At 35.7% G+C, this 13,638-nt stretch overlaps 1 protein-coding gene across 6 annotated transcripts in view; it reads left to right on the top strand.

The window, feature by feature from the left end:
- FAM13B (family with sequence similarity 13 member B) overlaps window positions 1-13,638 on the top strand; it is a 107,747-nt gene that overhangs the window by 53,237 nt on the left and 40,872 nt on the right. For 5 of the 6 annotated variants that reach the window (XM_021004977.2, XM_021004976.2, XM_021004974.2 and 2 more), the window contains one exon: window positions 12,762-12,803. The exons of the other annotated variant lie outside the window; for it this stretch is intronic. In XM_021004977.2, coding sequence (XP_020860636.1) covers window positions 12,762-12,803 — 42 coding nt within the window. The remainder of the gene's footprint in view (window positions 1-12,761; window positions 12,804-13,638) is intronic. 6 annotated transcript variants of the gene reach the window in all.

Below are 13,638 nucleotides of genomic sequence, written 5' to 3'. Positions count from 1 at the left end.
ATTATGATTATGTATTTCTTTGAGCAAACTGTTGACCTTATGATAGCTTGATGATATGTGAAGTCTAAATTCTAAGAGTTAAAAAAGATAAATCTGGTTATTTATGGTTTTCAAAAAATTGGTTGTATAAGCCAGTCTTTTTTCTTTTTAATAGTTAATGGTAGAAGACAAGAAGAAGCAAGGATTCATTAATCAGAGCTGCAAAACACTTGATTAAAGATTAAAGAAATACATGTCCCTTGTGATTTAATATGTGTCTCTCTTGCTTTGTCATTTGGTACTATTGCTAATGAATACAGCTATGATTTAAATAACATATGATTAACATATTTGGACTGAGAGTCTGTGTGTAGCATCTGTCTACAGAATCTATAAGTAGTTTGACTGAAAAATGTGTTAGGATTCTATGTATCCTGTGTCTATGCTAATTAGAATTCATGCCCTGTTTTTAGCCATATGTAGTTGCTGTAGACAGAGTAGTGTTGATGAATGCACATCTCTTTTTTTAAAGCCTTTTCAGCGTATTTGAGGATTTTTGTTAGCTTTACTGTGTAGAGTAAGGCCCTGAGAAACTGGTTTAAACTGGGGGGAAAAAAGGCTTATTAATTATATCAGAAGTGTATTTCATATTCTGGGGTTTGTCTCATGTAATTAATCAGCCCTTTGTCCTGCAATAGCCACAGAGATAAGTTGCATGATGTATGTAGCCTTAGAGATGAAATCCCATCTCATCTCATCCCCTCTTCCTCCAACAAAACCCCTAGTTTAATTTATTCTCCGTGGATATTCAATTTTATGCCTTTTATTTTTACCTGCAAGTGTAGGTACCTTTGAACTGTTTATCTGTCTCTTCATAGCAATCCTTCATGGTCTTTTCAGCTGGTGAGTGTATTTGATATCTTTACTGATAGTTTTTCTTATAAACTTTTAAATGGTGTTCTGATAAGCCAACTGATTAGAATTTTATGTAATATTGTATTTTTATATGATTTAGAGGAAAGAAGGCAGTAAAGCCTAAATAAAGCTCCTTGTCTAACTACATAGATCAAAGCAAACTGATATGCCTGTATCATTTTCTCTTACTTGCAAACTAAACAATATAGTGAATGGAGGAGTGAAGGGACTGAAGAACGTAGCTTTTTTTTCTTTCTTGGACTGCTAGCATCACTGAAAAATTTTTGTGTAGCAATCTTCCTTACGAATTGTTGCAAAAAAAAAAAAAACCAAAACACCAATTATGGCACAGACCAAGTTTTAATGTACCTTTGAATCTTTCACTGGGTTCACAGCAGTTATTCTAATCTCTTATTTTGTTCTTCTAAACTCTAAGACTCACTCCCTAATATTACTCTCAAACCTGTAGGCAAGTATCAATTTAAAAGAGAACCTTGAAGAAGGCAGCTCAACCAAAAGGAAGAAGAGTATTAAGAAAATGTATCGGAGGGATTTAATGTGTTTGTGTTTATGGTTTGTTTATTTTTTAAATTCTGAACTTAATAATCAACAAACATTTAAGTAAGCAAGGTAAAAAAAAAGATTGCATATTTAACTTGAGGACCCTTTCCATTCTTTTCTAGACACTTTCCAGCTTATCAGTGTCCTTCCTAAAATATATTTACCAGAAGTGAATAAATGCAGTACTGCTTTAGCTGTTGAAGGAGGATTTACAGTTTCATTTTTAGGATGTGTGACTAAAAGGCAGTGCTTCCAGCTGTAAAGTTGGGAAATAAAAATTGTATGCGCTCCAGGAATTGGTTGCTTTAGTTGAAAAAAATACTCAGTAGCCTGGTTTCTTTAAGATGCATCGATTTTGTTATTGTAGAATAACAAGAAATTCTTGGGGTTCAAGTTTTGTATGGGGCATTATGGCATGGCAGGCTTACCTTTGGCTTTAGGATTATTACTAAGAACTCTCTTGAGTTCTATGATAGCTTGTATGTCTCTGCAACTATAGCAAACATTTAATTCATATTCAGCTTATGTACACCTGCTAGAAATGTACTAAATGCCGCAAATTCATTTCAGTTTTGTATGGATGAAAGGAGGGGGGAGAAGATGGTTTTTAGGAGCGTTTGTCAGTTTAAGTTAACACCTAAAAAAGTTTAGGCTTAAGGTAGTCAAGTCTCATTCATTATTTAATGTTAGTAAATATGGACATACATTTTTTAGTGGGTTTGGTTTAGCCATTTAGAAGGAAGTAACTGTGAGCTCTGTCTGAGCTCTGCTCCCACAAGCAGTGCTGTGAATTGCTGTTGTCTGAGTGGGGGTGGGGTGGGGATCAAGAATAGCATTATAGGTGAAGAATAATGTTCATTTGATTTCCTAAATTCCTTTTTAAAGATACCCTGCTCAGCATTGACTGTATATGAATAACAGATTTATTTATATTTTATACAGTGTTTTCACATGCCTTAATTTGATTTTCGTAGGATCCATATTGTTTCAGCTGTGCAGACAAGACTGTTTTAGAATTACCTCTGCTCCAATAATAATAGCTCACATTTAGGTAGCAGTTTTTATATACATTTTATTATTTGATCTTTACAAAAACCCCATGAAGAAGGTGCTGCTGAGGAAAGTCAAAGTCACAGTAGTTGAGTGACTTACCCTAGGGTCATACTGCTAGAAGTGGGATTTTAACCTAGCTCTTTTTGACTTTTTACTCCAGACTTCTGTCCACTATGCTAGAAAATGATTATTATCTTAAATGGGGTTGCCTTAAAGTACATTTTGGTTGGCTTTAAAATTGAGTCTGGTTTTTAGGAATACTGGAAACAATTGAACTAAAGTTAAATTTAAAATGTTAGCCTTTGTTTATGGTTGATTCATTGTACCTAGTGGTTTATGTGAGAGTAGGAAGGAGGGAAAACTTCGTTTGAAGTGGTCAACTTGTATTAGGTACAACATTTACAAATGTTTTTTGAATTTATCACCAGACTTCTAAACTTTTATTTGAGTAATGCTGAACACTCATGCTGGTCAGTTTCATAGTTGTTGTGCACATTTCTATAATTCTGTTTCAGAGCCTCTCAAGAAAGTACAGATGTAAATTGCAATCCAAACAGGACATGTAAATACTAAGATTCTCATTGTCTTACTACGAAGAATCAGTGGTATTAATAATCAGAATAAATTCTTCTTTGACATGTTTCATTAGAAGATCTTTGGGAACTTTTTACTTCAATTTCACAACATCCTGAAATAGTAATCATAACAATACCTTACTTATGCATAAGACGTTTATTTATAGCACTGTGCCCTGACCTATCTTATTTCATTTGATCTTAGCATTCCTGTCAAGTAGGTTGGGCAGGTGGTCTTTATTCCTACTTAACAGGTGATGAAACTGAGACATAGAGGTGAAGTGATTTGCCCAGTTATACGACTAGAACTTGAGCAGGGCCTAGGACCCAGGTCTTCTGATTCCTAGTGACCTTTTAACTATAAAGCATTCAGTGAATGTAGCTTGTTTTGCCCATCTTAGAGATCAAGACAAGTAGGAGTTAATTTATGTAGCATAAGCAGTAAGTCATTGGGCCTAAAATAGATTTCAGTGTGCTTTATTCTGTTTACCTTATCCAACCACTGGAGCATGTTTTTTACCTAGACAGTTATGGTATAAAGTGTTAACAGTAGGTGAACTTGAACTTTGACTTTCTTGGCCCTGTGTGGTTAAATTTGTAATGTGAATTTGGCATGGATATTTCTTTCTTTCCCACATTTGATAGGGCTTAGGTATTTGTTTCTTCATGTTGTAAATTTTTTTAAAACTGAAATTGTTTTGCAAAACCATTGACCAAAATTGCTTAAAATTTTACCTTGACCTTTGAAAGTAAAAAACAAAAGTTGCTCCTATACTTAATGTATTTTTACCAGGTTACTTGTAGTTAAGCTGTTTAATATTAGTCTATCATCTTTGTTATTTTACTTTTCAAATATATGCATTATATATACCTTTAGTAAAAACAAGTATAGTATTTTTAAAAAGTGTGAAACCTGTCTTTTTGCAACTAAATGGCCATCTACTAAATGTCTTGCCTGTGTGAGGAGACGCACTTAAGCCATTATAAACCATTAGAGCCATTAATTCTTTTTTTTAATTAAAAAAAATATTGTGAATTAGAAAAACATTAATAGATATGAACTTTCCATTAACAAAGAAGTCCAGAAAAAGGATTGTATGTGAAACGAATCTATTACATACATTTTTTTAAAAAGTATATCTTAAATGTAACATGGTAGTATCAACATTACTCTGCTTTCTGCTTTTTTCTTTGTAGTTTTCAAATATTTCATTGATAGTCTTTTTTGTTGTGAAGATAATATACATCACCATCTAGAACTCTTCTAGAATATAAGCCCTCTCCTGTGACAAATGTAATCAGGCCCAAAGAAAAAATTTTTTAGCCATGTCTGAAAAAGTATGTCTTATTCTGCATTTATGGTCCATCATGATATTTCCTCCAAAAGGTGGAAAATACTGCTTCATCAGTCTTTTGGAGTTGTGATTGCTCATTGCACTGATTAGAGTTCTTAAATTTTTCTGAGCTATTTTATTTATAATATTGATGTATTCTCTTCTAGTCCTGTTTACTTCACTGTTAGCTCATACTAGACCTTCAGATTTTTCTGAATCTTTTCCTTTTGTCATTTCTCATAGTACAGTAATATTTCATTGCATTCATATGCTATAATTTATTCAGCCATTTCATTAGTCATTTCCTTAGTTTCTTTTTTATTGTCATTTTGAATTTAACAAACACCAAATAAAGCAAGCTTTTCCATATACAAAGTAGAGCAGGAAAAGAGGGTTGATTATATGTGAATCTCTCACTACGTAACTTTTCCTTTTAAGTAGATAATAAATTCATCATGAAATTTTGAAAGGTATTCTGCTTCTTCTTGTTTTCCTTCTGGCCTTCTTTCTGTTTTCCTGGGCATTTGAAAACATTTCAACCACACTCCTTTTAGTTCTTTTTGTCAACCACTGATAGCTTCCTTGTTTCTGTCTCATCATCTTCCCATCTCCCACTTAAAAAAGGAAAGAAAAAAAAGAAAAGAAAAAAAGAAAACCAGAATTTTTGTAACAATTTTTTGTAGTCAAAATAAATCCCCTACATTGCTCATGTCTAAAAATATGTCTCATTCTACATCTTGAATCCATCACTTCTTTGTTAGGGTGGAGTTGTGATTGGTCATTGCATTGATCAGAGATCTTGAGTGTTGCAAAGTTTTTTTTTTCCCCTTTGCAATGTTGTTATTACTGTATAATGTGTTCTTTAGTTACTGCTCACTTCACTCTTCATCAGTTCATACAAGACTTTCAAGGTTTCTCAGAAATTGCCTCTTTTTAAATTTCTTATGGCATGTCATATTACACTCACATACCATAACTTGTTCAGTCATTCCCCACTAATGGATACTTACTCCCTTAGTTTCCAGTTTTTTGCTACAACAAAAAGTGCTGCTGTAAATATTTTTTAGTACATATGAACCCTTAAAAATATTTTTTGATCTTTTGGGTAAATAATGCCTCATTAGGAGGAGCATGCATAATAGCTTAGTGACTTTTTTGGGGCCAAATTCTTTTTTAAAATAAATAATATTTTATTTTTTCTAATTACATGTAAAGATAGTTTTCAACATTCATTTTTAATGAGATTTGCATTCCAAATTTTTCTCTCTTCTTCCCTCCCTCACCTCCCTCTTTCCCTAGATGGCAGGCAAACTGATACAGGTTATAAATGTGAAATCATGTTAAATGTATTTCCACATTAATCCTATTGTAAAAGTAGAAACAGAAAAAAAAAAGCCTAAAAAAAATGAAAATAGTATGTTTCAATTTGCATTCAGACTCCATAGTTCTTTCTCTGGATGTGGATAGCATTTTCCATCATGAATCTTTTGGAATTTTCTTGGATCATTGTATTGCTCAGAAGAGCTAAGTCTATCATAGTTGATTTTTGCACAGTGTTGCTGTTACTGTGTATAGTGTTCTTCTGGTTCTCCTCACTTCACTAAGCATCAGTTTGCGTTAAGTTTTTCCAAGTTTTTCTGAAGTCTGTCTGCTTATCATTTCTCATAGCACAATAGTATTCCATTACATTCATATACCACAACTTGTTCAACCATTCCCCAGTTTATGAACATTCCCTCAATTTTCTGTTCTCTGTTGGGGCTCAATTTTAAAGTTTTCTGGAATGTCAACTGATTCACAGCCATTTCTACTAATAGTGGATTATTGTGCCTGTCTTCCCATAGTCCTTCCATCAATTGCCATGTTTCTTTTTCTTTTAATCATCTTTGCCAATCTAATGTGTTTGAGGTAGAATCTCGAGAGTTGTTTTGATTTGTATTTTAATTATTATTGATTTGGAGCACTTTTTCTTTTCATATGGTTGTTGGATTTCTACCTTTGGACTATCTTACCTGTTCATACCCTATGACTATCTACTGGAGAATGGGTGTGTATGTGTGTGTGTTAGTTATATCAGACCTTTATTTAAAAAAAATTGACAGCAAAGTATTTCCTCCCTTTGTCTTTTCCAGTAATTGTTTCCTTTTTATTCTTACTGCATTGATTTTGCACAAAACCTTTACGGTTTTATAGGGAGAAGTGTTTATTTTTGCCATCTCCTGTGATCATCTCTCTTCCTTTGTTTGGTTAGGATCTCTTTCCCGATCTGTAGCTGTGAAAGGTGTCTTTCCCCATTCTCCTTTAATTTGTTTATGTGATCTTTTATATCTAGGTTGTATATCTGTTTGAAGCTCATTGTGCTATATTTTATGGGATGTTGATCTAAGCCTTGTTACTCTTAAACTGCTTTACAGTTTTTTCTGGGCCTGGTATATATTAGGTATACTTAATAAATGTTTATTAACTGCCTGACTGACAATGGCAGAGCCATGCTACATCCAGCTGTGGTGTTTGGGAGGGGTGGTGATGGTGAAGGTAGAAACAGCTTGCATTGCAGATCCTATGTTGACATTAATGTGGATGAATATGCTGGATTGGACTCAGCAGATAACTGAGGTCTCCTGTGCATAATTTAAGTGGCACATGGAGTATAGTTATCTTGCCACCTGGGTCTAATTTTTTGGCACAGCAAGTAAAGGGGAGCTGGGTAATTGTGCTGCCTTAATTTTTTTTGTTTATTTTTTTTCCTCATTCATTTATTTTTAATTTTCAACATTCACTTCCACAAAATTTTGAGTTCCAAATTTTCTCCCCATTTCATCCATCCCCCCGTCCAAGATGGTGTGCATTCTGAATACCCCTTTCCTTAATCTGTCCTCCTTTCTATTCTCCCCTGCTCCCCTTTCTTATTCCTTTCCCCTTCTGTTTTCCTGTAGGGCAGGATAGATTTCTATATTCCATCGCCTGTATATCTTATTTCCCAGTTGCATGTGAAAACCGTTTTTAACATTTGTTTTTAAAACTTTGGGTCCCAAATATTCTCTCTTCCTCCCTCCCCACAGACCCTCATTGAGAAGGCAAGTAACTCGATATAGGTTATCCATGTGTAGTCATGCAAAACACTTCCATAGTACTCATGTGTTGAAAAACTAACTATATTTCCCTTCATCTTATCTCACTCCCCGTTTATTCTCTCTTTTGACCCTGTCCCTCCTCAGAAGTGTTTGCTTCTCATTACCCCCTCTCCCAGTCTGCCTCCCCTCTATCATCCCCTTGCTCTGTTATCCCCCTTCCTCCTATTTTCCTGTAGGGTAAGATAGATTTCCATACCCAATTGAGTGTGTGTGTTATTTGCTCCTTAAGCTAAATCCAATGAGAGTAATATTCACTCATTCCCTCTCACCTTCCCCTGTTTCCCCTCCACTGTAAAAGCCTTTTCTTGTGTGTTTTATGTGAGATAATTTACCCCATTCTATCTCTCCCTTTCTCCTCCCAGTATAATCTTCTCTCACCCCTTAATTTTATTCTCCAGATATCACCCCTTCATCTTCAACTCACCTTGTGCCCTCTATCTATATATACATGTATATATATTTTTTTCCCTCCAACTACCCTAATAGTGACAAAGGTCTCATGAGTTACAAATATCATCTTTCCATGCAGGAATGTAAACAGTCCAATCTTAATAAGTCCCTTATGATTTCTCTTTTCTGTTTACTTCTTCATGCTTCTCTTGAGTCTTATATTTGAAAGTCAGATTTTGTATTTAGCTCTGGTCTTTTCATCAAGAATGCTTGAAAGTCCTCTATTTTCACTGAATGTCCATTTTTCCTCCTGAAGGGTTATACTCAGTTTTGCTGGGTAGGTGATTTCTTGGTTGTAATCCTTTGACCTCCGGAATGTCATATTCCAAGCTCTCTGGTCCCTTAATGTAGAAGCTGCTAAATCTTGTGTTATTCTGATTGTGTTTCCACAATACTTAAATTGTTTCTTTCTGGCTCCTTGACCTGGGAACTCTGGACATTGGCTACAGTATTCCTAGGAGTTTTCCTTTGGGGATCTCTTTCAGGAGGTGATTGGTGGATTCTTTCAATTTCTGTTTTGCCTTCTGGTTCTAGAATATCAGGGCAGTTTTCCTTGATAATTTCTTGAAAGATCATGTTTAGGCTTTTTTTTTTTTGATCATGGCTTTCAGATAGTCCAATAATTTTTAAATTATCTCTCCTGGATCTATGTTCCAGGTCAGTTGTTTTTCCAATGAGATATTTCACATTGTTTTCTATTTTTTTCATTCTTTTGGTTTTGTTTTACAATGTCTTGATTTCTCATAAAGTCACTAGCTTCCATTTGTTCCATTCTAATTTTTTTTTTTAGATTTTATGGTCTTTATTTTTTTACATATGAAAACAAATTTTTTTTTAACATTTGTTTTTAAACTTTGGGTTCCAAATTTTCTCCCTTCTTCCCTCCCCGCCCACCCTCATTGAGAAGGCAAGCAACTTGATACAGGTTATCCATGTGTAGTCATGCAAAACACTTCCATAGTACTCATGTTGTGAAAAACTAATTATATTTCCCTTAATCCTATCCCCCCATTCTATTCTCTCCTTTGACCCTGTGTCTCCTTAGAAGTGTTTGCTTCTGATTACCCCCTCCCCTAATCTGCCCTCCCTTCTATCATTTCCCCTGCTCTCTTGTCGTCTCCCCCCCCCCCATTTTCCTATGTGGTAAGGTAGATTTCCATGCCCAATTGAGTGTGTACATCATTCCCTCCTTAAGCCAAATCCTATGACAATAAGATCTACTTATTCCCTCTCACCTTTGCCCGTTTCCCCTCCACTGTAAAAGCCTTTTTTTGTCTGTTTTATGTGAGATAATTTACCCCATTCTACCTCTCCCTTTCTCCTTCTCCAAGTATAATCTTCTCTCACCCTTACTTTTATTCTCTAGATATCACCCCTTGAGTTCCAACTTACTCTGTGCCCTCTATTTATCTATCTATCTATGTAATTTTTTCCCTCCAACTACCCTAACATTGATAAAGGTCTCATGAGTTACAAATATCATCTTTCCATGCAAGAATGTAAACAGTTCACCCAAAGGGCTACAAAAATGTGCATACCCTTTGACCCAGCAATAGCACTTCTAGGGCTATATCCTAAAGAGATCAAACAAATGAGAAAAGGACCCACATGTACAAAAATATTCATAGCAGCTCTTTTTGTGGTGGCAAAGAATTGGAAATTGAGAGGATGCCCATCAATTGGGGAATGGCTGAGCAAGTTGTGGTATATGAATGTAATGGAATACTATTGTGCTATAAGAAATGATGAACATGCTGACTTCAGAAAAACCTGGAAAGACTTATGTGGTCCGATGCTGAGTGAAGTGAGCAGAACCAAGAGGACTTTGTACACAATAACAGCCATGTTATGCAATGACTAAGAATGTTAAACTGAACCCTTCTCAGCTTTACGAGGATCTAAGACATCTCCAGATACCTCAGGATGGAAAATGCTGTCCACATCCAAAGAAAGAACTATGGAAGTCGAATCGCTATCACTTATTTTTACCTTCTGTTGAGTTTTGTTTCATCTTTCTGATGGTTCCTCCTATTGGTTTTAATTTTTACTTACAACTTCACTAATGTGAAATATGTTTAATGGGTATGTAAATGTAAAGCCTATGTCATTGTGCACCGTCTTGGGAGGGTGGGGGGGGGAAGGGAGAAAAATTTTCAACTCAAAAGCATATGGAAAAAAAAAAAAAAAATGCTTAGCAGAAAGAAAAAAAAAATAAAATTATAATTAATGAAAAAAAAAGAATGTAAACAGTTCAACCTTAATAAGTTCCTCATGATTTCTTTTTCCTGTTTACCTTTTCATGTTTCTCTTGAGTCTCACATTTGAAAGTCAGATTTTTTTTATTCAGCTCTGGTCTTTTCATCAAAAATGCTTGAAAGTCCTCTATTTCACTGAATGTCAATTTTTTTCCTCTGAAGGATTATAGTCAGTTTTGCTGGGTAGGCGATTCTGGGTTGTAATCCTATCTCCCCTTTGCCCCCTGAAATATTATATTCCAAGCCCTGCCATCCCTTAATGTAGAAGCTGTTAAATTTTGTGTTATCCTGATTGTATTTCCACAGTACTTGAATTATTTCTTTCTGGCTGCTTGCAATATTTTCTCCTTGATCTGGGAACTCTGGAATTTGGCTACAATATTCTAGTTTTCTTTGGGGATCTTTTCAGGAGGTGATCGGTGGATCTTTCAATTTCTATTTTGCCTTCTGGTTCTAAAATATCAGGGCAGTTTTCCTTGATAATTTCTTGAAAGATGATGTCTGTCTAGGCTCTTTTTTTGATCATGGCTTTCAGATAATCCAGTAATTTTCCAGGTCGGTTGTTTTTTCAGTGAGATATTTCACATTGTTTTCTATTTTTTCATTCTTTTGGTTTTGTTTTACAATGTCTTGATTTTCATAAAGTCATTAGCTTCCATTTGCTCCTTTCTAATTTTTAAGGAAGTATTTTCTTTAGTAAGCTTTTGGATTTCCTTTTTCATTTGGCCAGTTTTGCTTTTTAGGGCATTCTTCTCCTCATTGGCTTTTTGGACCTCTTTTGCCATTTGGGTTAGGCTATTTTCTTCAGTATTTTTTTGGATCTCCTTTAGCAAGCTGTTGACTTGTTTTTCATGATTTTTTTGCATCACTCTCATTTCTCTTCCCAGTTTTTCCTCTGCTTCTCTTACTTGCTTCTCAGAATCCTTTTTGAGCTCTTCCATGGCCTGGAACTGGTTATGTATTTTTCTTGGAGGCTTTGGATGTAGGAGCTTTGACTTTGTGGTCTTCTTCTGGTTGTATGTTTTAATCTTCTTGTCACCAAAGAAAGATTCTGTGATCTAACTTTTTTTGCGCAGTTTGCTCATGATCCCAGCCAATTACTTGAGTTTTGAACTCTTTGTTAAGGTAGGGGTCTGCTTCCAGTGTGGAGAATGTCCTGTCCCAAGCTTTACGGGTTTTGTGCAGCTGTTTTCAGAGATACTTCTAGGGACCTGTAAATTTTCAGTTCTTCCAAAGTGGTATGATCAAGGGCAAGGTGTTTACTCCTTTCCTGGCCTGTGCTCTGGTCTGTGAGTGACCACAGGTGCTCTTTTCTGCCTTGGAACTGTGAGGAGGATTTACCTTCCACTGCCAACTACAAGCTCCAACATGCCAGTACTCCTCCTTGCCCCAGGACTGCGACCCAGATCCAAGCTCGAGCAAAGAGAATCCTGCACCAGCAGAGAGATCCCTGCAATCCCCCTCTGAACCGCCACTTGATCCTCTTCTGTCTGTGGGCTGAGAGCTCCAGAAGAGGCTGCAGAGGCTGTGCTGGACTGGGATGAGGACTGAGCTTCTCTCTTACTATGGTCACAGACTTTTCCTGTCTTTGTGGGTTGATAAGTCTGGAAACAGCTACAGCTGCCTGTGATTCAGTCGTCTGAGGCCTGCTTCAGGTTTGCTGAGGCCTGGTCTTTGCATGCATGTCTGGTGCAATAGACCTTTCCAGTCAACCGTCCAGGTTGTCTTAGGCTGGAAATTTGTTTCACTCTGTCTTTTTGTGGGTTCTGCTGCTCTAGAATTTATTTAGAGCTGTTTTTTTTACAGGTATTTGGAGGGGTTTGGGAGAGAGCTCAAGCAAATCACTGCTTTTACTCCACCATCTTGGCTCCACCCCAGTTGCTGCCTTCCTTTTAAGCAACTGCTTATGATGGTTGAGGGAAAAAAAAAGCAGCTAGTAAGAGATGATCAGATTCTAAAAGTTATTTAAAAAAAATCTATAGTCAATCATATCTATTTTTGTTATCTTAGTAAATTTTTCCTAATTATAATCACTAATCAGTCACTAATCCTGTTATATACTCTTGTAATCAGTGTGCAAGTATAGGTTGGGGCAAATTTATTTCACAAATTTAAGGGATGGGTTCTCCCTTCCTCCCTCCCTCCCTCCCTCCTTTTTCTGCTATTTCATGTCCTTAGCCAATAAGATTTTGAAGAAACTACTAGCATAATACTTTTTTGCTCTTTTTTTTTTCCCTTTTGTGAGGCAATTGGGGTTAAGTGACTTGCCCAGAGTCACACAGCTAGTAAGTGTTATGTGTCTGAGGCTGGATTTGAACTCAGGTACTCCTGACTTCAGGGCCAGCACTCTATCCACTGTGCCAGCTAGCTGCCCCCATGATACTTTTTTGAAAACATGCTTCATTTAGTGTATTTTCCTGATTGGTGAATATGTATGTGCCTTAATTTACCAATGCTGAGTCAGTATTTTAATTTTTAAAAGATAATTTCTTTCTTTGATTACAGTGCTCATATATCTCCCATCAACATCTTGCCAGCCTCTGCAGAGTAAGTAGCATACTTATGTTGTTAGAATGCAAATTCTTTATTTCAGTATTTTATCCTTAGAAGTTGAAGGTAGTGCATTAAGTGGCTTGATTATTGTCTTTATATGAAAGTATTATAAAAACTTTATAGCACTTAAGTAATTAGTGATCATTTTGTGACATAATGCCAGATAATTAAAAAAACTGATTATAGAGACACAAACATTTATTTTGGATGCTTTTATATTGCTAATAAGAGATTTTCATCAATTTGTGAAGTATACATTGCTATCTGCAATAGGTTTTCTTTTCAACTATTTAATATATTTTTTCTGTTCATGGTCTCTTCCAGTTGTCCTCTGCCTCATTTCTCCTAAAGCTATTTGTCCTTACTTTGCGCTCCAGTCCTTCTAGCTTCCCTTATTTATTTTCCTAGTCTTCCATTTGCAGTCTTAATCAGTAGTTTGTTTATCTTCCACCCTTGAATCCTTTACCTTCTGGTCCTTTCTTGAGGCATCATGCCATGACAAATCCCAGTTAGTCATCAGGTATTTATTTAGCACCTACCTACTATTGTACCAGGTTGACATTAATAACGAATGGAAGGGTCCCTAGCAATGAGCTCATATTAAATAGGGGAAAGAACAAATGCATAACAAATATAAAGTAAATAAATGCATATACATACGCACTCACAAATTAGTTTAAATACTAAGTACTATGGGATGGAGGGAACTACAAGTTGGAGAGATCAGGAAAAGCTTTATGCAGAAAATAGTATCTGAACTGCCTTATAAATGAAGAAGAATATATTCCAGGTATGGGGGGGTGTCAAGTGAAAAGGCACAGGGGGAAAA

This window comes from Phascolarctos cinereus, unplaced genomic scaffold (genome assembly GCF_003287225.1).
Source record: "Phascolarctos cinereus isolate Bilbo 61053 unplaced genomic scaffold, phaCin_HiC Scaffold_2;HRSCAF=192, whole genome shotgun sequence".
In the NCBI taxonomy this organism is placed as follows: domain Eukaryota; kingdom Metazoa; phylum Chordata; class Mammalia; order Diprotodontia; family Phascolarctidae; genus Phascolarctos; species Phascolarctos cinereus.
The sequence above is the reverse complement of the archived record's forward strand: the minus strand, read 5'-3'. Positions and strand labels throughout refer to the sequence as shown.